We start from the raw sequence: 15058 nt of genomic DNA, 5'->3' as shown, positions 1-15058 counted from the left end.
CTATGGGAGGGGGCGTGAGCTGTCACGCCCCATCCCATAGGCTTGCATTGAGGGGCGGAGCGTGACGTCACACGCCACCGGCCCTGTGGTCGCCAGAAATCAGACCCGGAGCGAACATGCTCCGGGGACTGATTTTAACTGGGGTGCTGGGTGCAAGATCATGGGGGTCCCCAGCGGCAGGACCCCCGCGATCAGGCATCTATCTTATCCCTTATGCTTTGGATAGGGTATAAGATGTCTAAGCACCGGAGTACCCCCTTTTAAGTGGCTTCTAATATCTTTCAGTAGCCCAGCAAAAATAATTTCTATAGACAAATAAACCCAAATAGTTAACGACAAGTAACACATTTCTAGGCCCTATGGCAACCTGGCTTGAGTTATTCATTTAGGCCTTGGTTACAACTTGATGGGAGGACTTAATAATATTTCCCACATCGTCTGTCTGCATTTAGTGCGTAAACAAATAATTTATATTGAAAATATTATATAATGTTTGAAACTGAATATATTTTTCTAAAAAATGTGCCCACATGTTGAAGACAAAGAGAGATTTATCAAAACCTGTGTAAAGGAAAAGTTGACAAATTACCCATAGCAACCAATCAGATTGTTTCTTTAATATTTGAAAGGGCCTCTGAAAATGAAAAGAAGCCATGTGATTGGTTGCTATGGGCAACCGGTCAACTTTTCCTCTGCACAGGTTTTGATAAATCTCCCTAAAAATTTCCCAGATTTATTAATCTGCCAGAGACAAAAAAAAAATGTTGCCTTTTGTTAATGGCAACCAATCCCAGTCCTGACATGGGATTGGTTGCTATGGGCAGATCACGCCAGTTTTTGTTTTTCACTAACTAAACAATCCAGCATGCCCTGACTATCAATTGGTGGGCTTTTCCTGGCCAGTTAAACTTATGTCTCCTGCAACCTTCTACTCACTGTTCACACCCAACATTTGCAACTTCTTGCTATGTGTGCTAAGACTCCTTGTCTTGTCCACTTCACTGTTGGGGCCACTCACAGTTCAGGCTGTGTGTTCCTCACCAGGACCCTTGCCTCCCCCATACAACCAGCTTGCTGTCTTCTGGGGAGAGCACCAACTATTGTCTGACTTCCTTTTAAACACACTTCCCCTTTCTGCTACCTCATTAATTAGGCCACAGGTGGAGGTTTCACCAGGGTTAGCTATGGAAATACACCCTTCCCTTGCCACAGAGTCACACTACATTTTTACATGCCATGCTTTCCCCTACTGAAGTCAACAGTCTGCCAATGACTACAGTATGAGCATTTTATGGCACTTTGGGTAAAGTGTATAAAACAGTGGAAGGGGGTGCTGAAAGCAATTTCTACAGTCTTTCTGGTGAGGAGAGGTCAGAGTTTCAGAGCACTGGGTAAAACGTATTAAAAGAGTAGTCCAGTCTAAAAAAAATAAAATAAAATAAAACCCTTATCCCCAGGATAGGGGATAAATGTCAAATCGCGGGGGTCTGACCGCTAGGACCGACCGCTTCGCAATCTCCTGCCCGGCTCTCAGCATGAATGGCGTTGTGTCAATCCCTGCACGAAGCGTTAGCTGACACGCCCCCTCCGTGCATCTCTATTGGATGAGATACATGAACGCTGTATCTCAGGCATGGAAGGGGCATGTTGGCCACCACTTTGTGCCATGGTCGACATCATTCATGGGGAGAGCCGGGGGACGGGGCAGGAGATCGTTGGGGTCCTAGCGGTCAGACTCCCAACTTTCTGACACTTATCCCCTATCCTGGGGGCTGGACTACTCCTTTAAAGAATAGATTTTCGGTACCTCCAACCAGTTTGGATATGTTCATGTCTCATTTGTGTGATTTAGCACGTTCATCAAGAAAGCTCTTAACATATATGCTATGCATAGCTATAGGCTTACATTGCCCAGCAGAGGCCAAAAGTGACCTTCTGAACCAGTATTTTCTACCCAGTGTGCCTCCAGCTGTTGCAAAAGTACAATGCCCAGCATGCCTGGATAGCATTTGGATGTCTAGGCATGCTGGGAGTTGAGGTTTTGCAACAGCTGGAGGCACACTGGCTGGATAACACTGGTCCAGACAATCTGGCAAAAAAATTAAGCATGATCTAATGTAGTAGATTAGGCTATTACATTTAATAGGATCCTTTAGTCCCCAAATCAATAAAAACTTTTGAAACAACCATGGGACATGTCAAACGTTTTTATATAATGACAGGTACACTTGAAAGGAATGTATAACTGACCTCCGTCATCTATTGGCTGTAATGGAATTCATTTATTAAATCATTCATAGAAAAAGGTTACTTAAACTGGATCCCATATTGGTCCATGGATGATGGATGCAACTATTAAGCATCTGTCAAGTCCAGAGCTCTTTCTGGGGTGTATGCCAAAAGGAGGGGTAAAATGTGATGTGTACCCACCCTTATGGACACGTTTTAGATTAAAACACTAGAGTTATATATATGCTCGGCTTTTGTCAGTGATGCTGTTTACTTTACTTTATAGGTGTGACGGTTATATCAATATTGCACTTTCTTCGTACCTCATAAAGATAAATAAAGATTACCTTGAAATGATTACCTGTCATATATATATTATATCACGCCAAACTGAGCATTTTATTGGTGATCTAGCTCCTTTTTACAACAGAGATAAGGGACATGTCTAGAAAGGAAGCCTTGGGGTTATATTCAGCTTTTTATACCCTAAGAATTCAGGGCATTTGTTTGTATCTAAGAGCCTCAATAAAATAAGACCAATTGTTTAAGGGTATATGGGCATCTGGTGGCGCATAACATAATGGCCCTTAGAGTGTTGGGTTTGTGACAGACCACGCCTCTCTTTCTGCTTTTTACAATGCAATGTCCGACTTGTCGGATTTTCCTGTCACAGACACTATGCGCCAAATTAACCTAACAAAAACTAGTAAGGGTGCATTCACACCACGTTTTGTACATACGGGTGCCGGATCCGGCGGGGGGGAGGGGCAAACCAGGCGCTCCCGTACCCCAGACAGTTTTGACCCGTATGCGGTTTTGAACCGAACCTAAAACCGTAGTATACTACGGTTTTAGGTCCGGTCAGGAAACTGCATACGGGTCAAAACTGAGCCGACCGGAGTCACCGTTTGACTCCGGTCAGATCATTAAAGTAAATGGAGTCACGGGCTGATCCGGCCGGGGTAAGGGAGTGCCCGGTTTCCCCCTCCCCCCGTCGGCACCCGTATGTCCAAAATGTGGTGTGAATGCTCCCTAAATGAGGGGCAATGTATTTACAGGATCACACACAGCTGAGTACACCCCTCACATTTTTGTAAATATTTTATTATATATTTTCATGTGACAACACTGAAGAAATGACACTGCTACAATGTTAGTTTAATGTGGAGATGTTTAAATTAGGACTGGGCGGTATACCGGTTCATACCGAATACCTAAATTTTTGTGCTGCAAGATATGAATTTTAACCCATACCGCAATACCAGTTTGGCCCCTCCCCCCCTCGGGAATGAATGAGCCCAGCGCTGCACTGTCCCCACATCGGGGAACTAATCATATGTGACCCGCGAGCGCTGCCCCCCAATTATCAGCCCAGCGCTGTCCCCATCGGGGTAAATACTCTCATGTCACCCGCAAGCGCTGCCCTCCTCGTCCTCCTGCTTGTTGCAGCCGCCGGCGCCGACACTCTATACCAGTGGTCTACAACCTGCGGACCTCCAGATGTTGCAAAACTACAACTCTCAGCATGCCCGGACAGCCAACGGAGGTCCGCAGGTTGAAGACCACTGCTCTGTACTGTGCGGTATCCCTATGCCCGGGCAGCAAAAAATAAACAAAATAAACTTTAACTCACCTCCCGTTGGTCCGTTGGGCCTCACCTGCTTCTCGGGGATGGGAACGTCGGACAGCAGTCAGCCTATCACCGGCCGCAGCGATGTTCCACCTCGGCCGGTGATAGGCTGAGCCAACTGTCATGTACGAAGCCGGCCAGAGCTCCTTACATGACAGTGGGCTCAGCCTATCCCCAGCCAGGGCAGGACATCGCTGCGGCCGGTGATAGGCTGACTGCTCTCCGACGTTCCCGTCCCCAGCGTAAGGCCGGCGTCGGAACATGCGTTAGTTTATTTTGTTTACCTTTTGCAGCCCGGGCTTAGGGATACTGCATAGTATAGAGTGTCAGCACCGGCGGCCGCAACCAATAGGACAAGGAGGGCAGCGCTTGCGGGTGATATGTGAGTATTTACCCCGATTGGGGCAGCGCAGTGCTGGGCTGATAATTAATTTGGGGGAGGGGAGGAGGAGGAAATACTGTTATATACCGTGGAACCACAAAAGTTACAAAAATACCACGATACACACATTTGGTCATACCGCCCAGCCCTAGTTTAAATTGGGGGTGTACAGGAAATGTCCAAATTGGGTTGTACAGGAACTGGTACACATAAGGTATAATCAAACACCGCGCAAATAATAAATATATAGAAGGTGTACATAGTAAAAAGCTGCCATAAATCCCCCGGAAGAAGGTTTACTTTACAGAAACATATGTAGGTGCTGGTGTTCCTGCGGCTCCCAGGTCACTTATTGGTACGTCTATGTATTCAATGCCTGTATATCTGTATGTATTGTTTTTACACTTCCTGCTAGTTCTTGAGATTTATTCTCTGCAGCTATTTGCACCTTGTACATATTTTATTATTTGCATGGTGTTTGATTATACCTTATGTACACCAGTAATAGATTGATTTATCTTTATTACTACATGGTTATACTGCCTTGGATTATCGCCAGAACACCCTCTGTCAGTTGCAGCTTTGTCCTATTTTCGGTATTGTAATTAGAGATGAGCGAACTTACAGTAAATTCGATTCATCACGAACTTCTCGGTTCTGCAGTTGATGACTTTTCCTGCATAAATTAGTTCAGCTTTCAGGTGCTCCGGTGGGCTGGAAAAGGTGGATACAGTCCTAGGAGAATCTTTTCTAGGACTGTATCCACCTTTTCCAGCCCACCGGAGCACCTGAAAGCTGAACTAATTTATGCAGGATAAGTCATCAACTGCCGAGCCGAGAAGTTTGTGACTAATTGAATTTACTGTAAATTCGCTCATCTCTAATTGTAATGTTTGGGTTTGGAATGAATTAATAACGTTGACATATTTTTACACATTTGTGGCCCCTAATAACTACTGTATCTCTGTAGGTTGGTGTGATTGTTTCAGGTATAATGGGTAAAAAAATATCTCTGCATGTTGTACTGTTGGCTTAGGGATACAGTGGGGTTGTGATTGTGCACCCCCTGTACCAGTGGTCTTCAACCTGCGGACCTCCAGATGTTGCAAAACTACAACTCCCAGCATTCCCGGACAGCCGTTGGCTTTCCGGGCATGCTGGGAGTTGTAGTTTTGCAACATCTGGAGGTCCGCAGGTTGAAGACAACTGCCCTATACTGTTTTTTTTTTTTTTTTTAGCATTTTTTGCTTTGTTCAATAGGTTTGTACACAACGATACAGCCCAACTGTTCCAATATTCATATTGGTCTGAATTCTGCTGGTGTAAATATCCATGTGGCATTTGTTATGACTGTTCATTCATTGGTATGTTGCTGCTTCTTAAGTTGCCTAACAAACCTACCTTTCTGTTCTCTTCAGCTGCCTTGATCTAACTGGAGGTATGTTTTCCTGAGTGAAGAAAAAGGAATCACCAAGATGGCTGCACAAAAGATTCGGTCCGCTAACACTAATGGCCTGCCGCGCTGCAAGTCTGAGGGAACACTCATTGATATTAGCAGCAGTCTCCCTGATCAAAGCCTTAGTGATGTCAAAGGTGAGCTTAACAACGGCATTTTATAGGTCTGGGCGGTATACTGGTTCATAACGAATACCGAAATTTTTGGGCTGCACGATATGAATTTTTCCCATACCGCAATACCAGTTTGGCCCCTCCCCCTTGGGAATGAATTATCAGCCCAGCGCTGCGCTGTCCCCACATCGGGGAACTAATCATATGTGACCCATCAGCGCTGTTCTACTCACCCCACCAAATCATGTTACCTGCGAGTGCTGTTCTGCTCCCCCCCAATTAATAATCAGCCCAGCGGGGTACTACTCACATATGTCGCCCGCAAGCACTGCCCTCCTCCTCTTTCTTAGGGGCCGCCGGCGCTGGAACTCACTGCACGCCAGTGGTCTCCAACCTGCAGACCTCCAGATGTTGCAAAACTACAACTCCCAGGATGCCTGGACAGCCAACGGCTGTCCGGGCATGCTGGGAGTTGTAGTTTTGCAACAGCTGGAGGTCCGCAGGTTTGAGACCACTGCTGTACGCTGTATCCCTATGCCAGGGCCGCAAAAGACAATGATAATAAACTTTAACTTACCTACATCGGCCACACACTGGGGACTGGAATGCCGGACAGCTGTCAGCCTATCATCGGCCGGAGCGATGTCCCGCCCCGGCCAGTGATAGGCTGAGCCCACTGTCATGTAAGAAGCCAGCTTCTTACATGACAGTGGGCTCAGCCTATCACTGTCCAGGGCGGGACATCGCTGTTGCCAGTGATAGGCTGACAGCTCTCAGACGTTCCCGTCCCCAGCGTAAGGCCGACGTAGGTAAGTTAAAGTTTATTTTCTTTATCTTTTGCAGCCCGGGCATAGGGATACAGCGTACAGCCGTTGGCTGTCCAGGCATGCTGGGAGTTGTAGTTTTGCAATTTCTGGAGGTCCGCAGGTTGGAGACCACTGGCGTGCAGTGAGTTCCAGTGCCGGCAGCCCCTAACAAAGAGGAGGAGGGCAGTGCTTGTGGGTGACATGTGAGTAGTACCCCGCTGGGCTGATAATTAATTGGGAGGGAGCAGAACAGCGCTCGCAGGTAACGTAATTTGGGGGGAGCAGAACAGCGCTTGCGGGTCACATGATTTGGGGTGGGGGTGAAAGAAATACCGTTATATACCGTGGATCCGCCATAAGTTACAAAAATACCGTGATACACATATTTGGTCATACCGCCCATCTCTAGGTTGATATTTACAAGTAAAAAAAATGTTAACATTTAAAATGGAAGAAATGGGCCATAAACCTGCAAATCACAATAGCTCTTTAGGCAGCTGAAGATGTATGTTAGAAGCAGTCTAAGGGCATGTTCGTGCTTTGGTTGTGCTCCTGTAAAGAGTGCTCTGTCAATCGGTCCTTCAGAACGATTGAAGTTGAGTGGGGGGAAAAAATAGTGCATGTCCTATTTTTTTTCTCTCCACTTAACGCTAGTAAAATATCGAATCCCAGACAGACTCCATTTAAGTCACTGGGATCCGTCCAGACCTGGCTGTATCAGTTGTGCTCCGAGCCTTTCTGTGTCTTTACAGAAACCCCCCACACACACACACAATCTCCTGTACAGGGCCCCAGCTCTCTGGCCAGAGAGCACGTGTCGACCACCACATGAAGCGGTGGTGGACACGCCCCCTCAATGCAGCGCTATGGCTGAGCCGGAGATTCCCGCCCCATACAGGAGATCGCGGGGGGTCCCAGCGGTCGGACACCCCGTGATCTAAAATATATCCCCTATACTTAGGATAGGGGATATGTTTTCCAATCCTGGAGTACTCCTTTAAATTACCAATAAATAGGCCAGCATCCAAGAATCAAATAGAAGGTAATATTCCGGGCACCATTGCTACCCATGCAAGTAGTGTGTGTAATACATAATCTACACCTCACTATTTCTAAATAATAAATATGGGTTTATCTCCATTCTATTGCTTGTTATAAAAACCGATAAAGGAGAAATTTACTAAGATTGGTGTCTCACGTGTCAGTCTTTTAGTAAATTAATTCCTTAGCCCCTTAAGTTTGGTCTAAATCATAAGGCTCCTGTATTGCGTCCCTTCGTTCAACTTTCCCCAAATTATATCTGTAGATACAGATCTAAGTCGGGATCAGCGCTTCCTTACTGTAGTGTTTACATGGTATCCCTGTAGAAATGAGGTCAAACCAGAGTAATATCAGAGCGTGCTCGAATATCTGATGTATCGCCCGAAGGCAAACAAAACATGCACAGTGGTTTGTAGTCTGTATGTCTCAATTGTGTACCAGTTGTGGTGTTTTATTTGTTGATATGTGGACGTGGTGTCTTTAATCTTCTATATACATGCTTTGATTGGATGGATAGTTAGATATACAGTGTATACATATGTACATCCATACAAACGCTGTGTTGCATTTTGTGGTTGCTGAAACTATGCTACATATTGCGTTTTGGATGTTGGCCCTCCCTTTTTCTTTAAACCTGCATGTTTTTGGCCATTTCCTGTATATGTTCATCCAGCATGTTACTAGTGCTGTGTTGTGTGCGCTGAACCAGTCATATGCCTCCCGCTTATGCCTTGTAATGAAAACCCTCAGAAAAAGTGTGTGTGTATGTGTTTATGTATGTATATGTGTATGTATGTGTGTATATATATATATATATATATATATATAATATATATATTGTGTGTGTATATATATGTATATATTCATATATTCAGTGTTTCCCAACCAGGATGCCTCCAGATGTTGCAAAACTACTACATTCTGGGAGTTGTAGTTTTGCAACACCTGAAGGCACCCTGGTTGGGAAACACTGATATAGATACAAAAAAAGACAGGTGGAGCAGCCTAACCAAATAACCGGGCTGAAGCGTTGGTGCTGGCGGTCTATGGGACCCCAGTTATGGGTCTGAAATAGCTATTTCAAGGAAAATAGGCGACTGCAGCACCCAAGCGTAGTGAAAAAAATGTGGAGTAGCTTTATTCCAGAAATACCATGGTGCAACGTTTCTGTGGTCTCACACCACTATTTTCAAGCTTGAAAATGGTGGTGTGAGACCACAGAAACGTTGCACCATGGTATTTCTGGAATAAAGCTACTCCACATTTTTTTCACTACGCTTGGGTGCTGCAGTCACCTATTTTCCTTGAATATGTGTGTGTATATATATATATATACAGGGGTGTGGAAATAAAAAAAAAAAAAAAAACTACTTGTCCAAGGGACTAAAGCGGAACACAATCTACTTGTCCCTCAAGAAAATCCACTTGTCCTGGCAGATAACATAATTTTCACCAAAATCGTCTGATCCCCCCCCCCACTAGACCACCAGGGATGGATATAAGATCCTTTAGACAGCGATGATCTAATGGGTTAATAGGCGATCGCAGTATGTCAGACTATTAGTGGCGGGAGAGCTGTAGCGCCTCTTACACCCGAGACAAGACCAGATAAGTCTAGATGTAACTTTTTGATCACCTTATAAAAAATTTCTCACATGAAGTGACCAAAAATGAGCAATTCTGGACTATTCTTTACATTTACACCGTTCACCATACGGTTTAATTAACATTATATTTTAATAGTCTGGACATTTCCACATGCAGCGATATCACTTATGTTTATTTTTGTACATTATTTTTATTTAAAGAAAATTGGAAACTTTTATTAGGAAAGGGGCTTATTCACATATATACGCACTTTTTAAAATATTTTAATCACTATTTTTCAGTCTCAATAGGGACTTATGTGTTACTGGGGGGGGGGGGGGGTGTTCTGCTTCTCCAGTTTATATGGTGCATTTTGTGTCAGAAAATGCTGGAAGTTGCATTTAATTACTAGATAACTACAACTCCCAGCATGCCCTGATACAGCCTATGGTTGTGTGGGTGTTGCAGCATGTTGCACTGTATAGTAGGACAGTTAAGGTTATTGTAGGACATGCTGGGAGTTGTAGTTTTGGTTTGTGTCAGCTGCAGAGCCATAGTCTGTGTCAAGGAATACTGGGAATTACAGTTAGTAACTACAACACCCAGCATGCCCTGATGCAGCCTATGGCTCTGCAGCTGACCCGAACCAAAACTACAACTCCCAGCATGTTACACTTTATAGTTCTACAGTTTAGGTTATGGTGTAACATGCTGGGAGTTGTAGTTTTGGTTCGGGCGTGTTTGTGTGCATCCGTGGGGCTCTTGGTTGACGGGTGAGTATGAAGGGGGCGGGATTCTGGGGGTGCAATATAGTGCGGGTGCCACTGAAAATAAATAAAATTAGATGGCACAACTGCCCTAATGCCAGTCTGCTCCTATACAAAACATTTATGCATACACATATCATACATGCACCAGCCACTGCCCCCATATACATACATACACACACCCCCGCCACTGCCCCCCCACATCATACATTACATACACACATACACTCACACCATACATATACACCATACATATGCACACATCATACATACACCTGCCGCTGCCCCCCCACATCATACATCACATACACATCACACTTAGACATTATACACACATCATACATTACATACACATCACACACAGACATCATACAGACGTCATACATTACATACACATCACACTTAGACATCATACACACATTATACATTACATACACATCACACTTAGACATCATACACACATTATACATTACATACACATCACACTTAGACATTATACACACATCATACATTACATACACATCACACACAGACATCATACAGACATCATACATTACATACACATCACACTTAGACATTACATACACATCACACTTAGACATTATACACACATCATACATTACATACACATCACACTTAGACATTATACACACACATCACACTTAGACATCATACACACATTATACGTTACATACACATCACACTTAGACATCATACACACATTATACATTACATACACATCACACTTAGACATCATACACACATTATACATTACATACACATCACACTTAGACATTATACACACATCATACATTACACACACATCACACTTAGACATCATACACACATCATACATTACATACACATCACACTTAGACATTATACACACATCATACATTACACACACATCACACTTAGACATCATACACACATCATACATTACATACACATCACACATAGACAGACATCATACACACATTATACATTACATACACATCACACTTAGACATCATACACACATTATACATTACATACACATCACACTTAGACATCATACACACATTATACATTACATACACATCACACTTAGACATTATACACACATTATACATTACATACACATCACACTTAGACATCATACACACATCATACATTACATACACATCACACATAGACATCATACACACATACACTCACACCATACATATCCACCAGTGTTTCCCAACCAGGGTGCCTCCAGCTGTTGCAAAACTACAACTCCCAGCATGCCCAGGGCATGCTGGGAGTTGTAGTTTTGCAACAGCTGGAGGCACCCTGGTTGGGAAACACTGATATACACCATCCTCCCCCATCATACATTACATACACATCACACATACACTCACACCATACATATACAACCTCCCTTCCTGCCGCCGCCTGCATTCTTGGTCTCCTCACCTGAGCCGCCATGAGTGGACATCAGAGCTGTAGTCACCGCCGGTGTGAGGTGAGATTTCCGTCCTCTCCTCTCTCCCCTCCCCCCTGCTCTGTGTTTTCCCTGTGCAAACAAGCAACCTCCCCGTGGTGGATTAGGTCCTGGGGAGACAGAAAGGATAGAAAAATTAGCTCATCGGCCAGGGGTTGCACAGCTGGGACCCCCCAGGATCATACAAACATAGACCAAATGTCCCCTAAGTGAATGGAACAGCAGTTTACATGCTCGCATATCACTCTGTTCCTTGTCAATGGGGCTTTAGAACGTTGACAAGTTCAGCGTCACTGTCTGTAGACAGTGAATGGAGCAATGGCCGAGCATGTGCGTTGCCGCTCAGTTCACTTGGGGGACATTTTTGACCTTTTATTCCCATGATCAGTGGTGGTCCCAGCTGTCAGACCCGCACCGATCAGCTAGTTATCCCTTATCCTGTGGATAGGTCATCATTTTTAATCTTCCACACTGGGTATGTGCAGCAATACTAAGGCACAAATCCACAACGTGTAACAAAAAAGACAGAATGTGCACTCCCTAATTTATGAAAAATTGTCTTAAATTCTATGTTTATTTATATAGCAAACCAAAAAAGTATAAATATACAATAGAATCAATATGTATACACTGAAAAAGAAACCAAACCCCTAGTGCATAAACCACCTAACAAATCATCCATCAAACCTAAAAAAAAAAATTCTCTATTGAAGTACAATAACCAGAGGATGGATACACATATACACCAAAAATGTTCTTCTAACCTGGTCCCACTTTGTTTCCTGCCATGTAGCTCTTATCTGTGAGATAACCCGATAAACACAATGGCGGCCTTCCTATCTTCCTACACAGTTCTTTTTCAGCGTTTTGTGAGATCCATGTGCTTGTCCTTGCACAGTGAATAGAATAACCTTTTCTGTGGGTATAAGCATGAACATAATGCAACCAAGGTCATTTTATAAATAAACCTCAACCTTTTCACAGATACTGATAAAACCAGGCACACGCCAAGGATGCCCTCATAGATATGTGGGATTGGTTTTTGTAAATACACAGTTCTTCTTTTATACAGCAAACTCAACACGTCCGTTTACTAAAAACTTCTCTTCAACCTCTATTCACAAATAGTATATTAGAGGACGTAAAGGAGTTTGCTTTGGATTTTCGTATTTACAGTTACTTATAGGCCATTATTTGCAGAAAATGGCTGAATTTAAAAAAAATCTAGATTTAAAAAAAATATTTTGAGGTAAAATAGGTTTGATGTAAAATCAATTTGTACATTCTTCTAAAATGTCCAGTAGCCTGCAGATGAGACAAAATTTGCATAGTTGTTTGTGCCAAAGGCAACAGAAAATGTGGTAAAAAAAAAAAATTGCTCTAAGGTGGCGCTACCTGGCAAAGATTGATACCGACTTTGTTAGGCTATTGTATTAATAAAGGGGGAGATTTATCAAAACCTGTCCAGAGGAAAAGTTGCTGAGTTGCCCATAGCAACCAATCAGATGGCTTCTTTCATTTTTTAAAAGACCTCTGAAAAATGAAAGAAGTGATCTGATTGGTTGCTATGAGCAACTCGGCAACTTTTCATTTGGACAGATTTTGATAAATCTCCCCCATATTCGTTTGATGGCACATATAGCACAAAAAAGTATGAAACCTCAGAATGGCAAGACGTGTTTTGTAAGGTTACTCTCCCTTTCTTATTCCCAGATGTCAATAAACAAATATAGTATTACAGTAGATCCCTGCCATTTTTCTTCCACGTTTCATTGTTCCTTCACAGGTTCCCAGTTCCAGGATACCAGTCAAGCCACTGTGATCCTACATGAACCTCAATGTTATTGATGATATGCATGCACGCAAGGTGCAAGTCCAGATCTGTGGGGGTCTCATGGGATAGGGACCGCCCCCCAAATTTACCTCAAAGAAATAACCACACCATACTCAATTTGGGGTAAAAGGCCACGGCCGTTTATTGAGGGTAATTAGGGTAATAATTTTATTAATAAATAACCAATAACTTAATTCATAAATAAATAACCAGATAAACCATATTCCAACATGTAAACACCAGTGAACTCATTCACCACAGCTGTCCACCCAGAAAATCTGGGTGACACCCCCTTTTAACCATAAAATATATATATATATAACTGTCCACCATTGGTGACACCCTCAAAAACAGACCGTGACAGGGAGGGAGGGAAGGGCCGCTGTCTTTACTTCAGGTAGATCTTCGGACTAGCAGCCCCCTCTGTCCAGCTGGATCTTAAATATCCTTCAGGGTTCCCGCCGTGGCTTGGGCTGGCCAATCAGAATCCTCTTCAATTCTGCCCAGCAACACCCGAAGACCTATGATAGAAGCTCAGCCAAAAGTAAATAATTTTGTTCATATTGCAACTACCTCAATAATTCCTACCTAATAGAGCAAAGGGGGGGGGGGGGGCACGACCCATCCCATGAGGCCCTTCCATTATCCTCCAGGGCCTATACATTGGGGCACCACACGCCCAGACTTTGCATTGTGTTGTCACTCAAAGCACAAACCTAATGCCAGAAAACTGAAAACAGTCTGAACTTGGGCATAAGATCGATAATCGACTATGAATTATATGGCAAACATTTTAATACAGATAGATGTGAGCGTTCCAGATTGACATATGTTCTTTATATGTTCTCTGTTTGCTGAGTTGTGACCTATTGTGTAAAAAGCTCTGCTTCCTAATACAGTCACAAAGCCAAGTGTTCTTAAAGACCATATTGACTAGCACACACATTAATTTAGAACTGTTTACGCTATGTTCATATTTGAAAAGTAGCCTTTGTTCAAGGTATATATCAGCAGGATGGTATGCCGACATATACCACAGCGTACTCATCCTCGGTGCTTTGAACTTAATGAAGTGAGTCTAGTCTGCCAGTGATTACCTTCTCTCCATTACCAAGGGTATACTTTATTTTTTTTATTTTTTTTAGTAGGGGCTCTAAAGCACAGGTGGCCTGGCTCTTGAGTCCATCAAAGTAAGCAGTATATACAGTATATATACAGTACTCAACTACATTTGGTCTATTGACCTCTATAGACCTGGCACGGATATACTGTAGCATAACCTGAATGTTAGGCTACATTTACATCTTAAAAATAATCTACATAGTATAAAATATAATGGAGAACTTTTGAATTCTACCTTTTGCATCACATGAACAAAGAACTTTTCCAGCAAGAAAATGGGCTTTATTTACCCTGTTTCTACTGGTTTTATATTTTGTGCTGTTGTTCAAAATGTATCATACGTGCGCATGACGAATGATACATTTTGCGCAAACTTGGAAAACCACTCACTATACCTCAAGGTAGTCGATCATCTGACACACTTCTGTGTTTTCTCATTGATGGTGTAGGGTTGGGCAAAATGATGCAGCGGTGCACAAATTATGAAAAAACGCACGTGATAATTTGCTATCCACTGCAAATAGTATCCACCAAGCACCAAAACATAGAAAACAAAAGGAAATGCTCAAAAAATGGGCACAAAAAAGACAAAAAGAAAACTGCAAAAATGAGCACAACGTAAT

General features: G+C 43.1%; 1 protein-coding gene across 2 annotated transcripts in view; it reads left to right on the top strand.

Annotated features, from left to right (window-relative positions):
* The window catches only part of SH3BP4 (SH3 domain binding protein 4), a 79560-nt gene that overhangs the window by 49520 nt on the left and 14982 nt on the right, over nt 1–15058 (top strand). For both annotated transcript variants that reach the window (XM_056534312.1, XM_056534313.1), the window contains exon 2: nt 5660–5834. In XM_056534312.1, coding sequence (XP_056390287.1) covers nt 5717–5834 — 118 coding nt within the window. In that variant the 5' untranslated portion in view covers nt 5660–5716. The remainder of the gene's footprint in view (nt 1–5659; nt 5835–15058) is intronic.

This window comes from Hyla sarda, chromosome 8 (assembly GCF_029499605.1).
Source record: "Hyla sarda isolate aHylSar1 chromosome 8, aHylSar1.hap1, whole genome shotgun sequence".
Classification (NCBI taxonomy): domain Eukaryota; kingdom Metazoa; phylum Chordata; class Amphibia; order Anura; family Hylidae; genus Hyla; species Hyla sarda.
The sequence above is the reverse complement of the archived record's forward strand: the minus strand, read 5'-3'. Positions and strand labels throughout refer to the sequence as shown.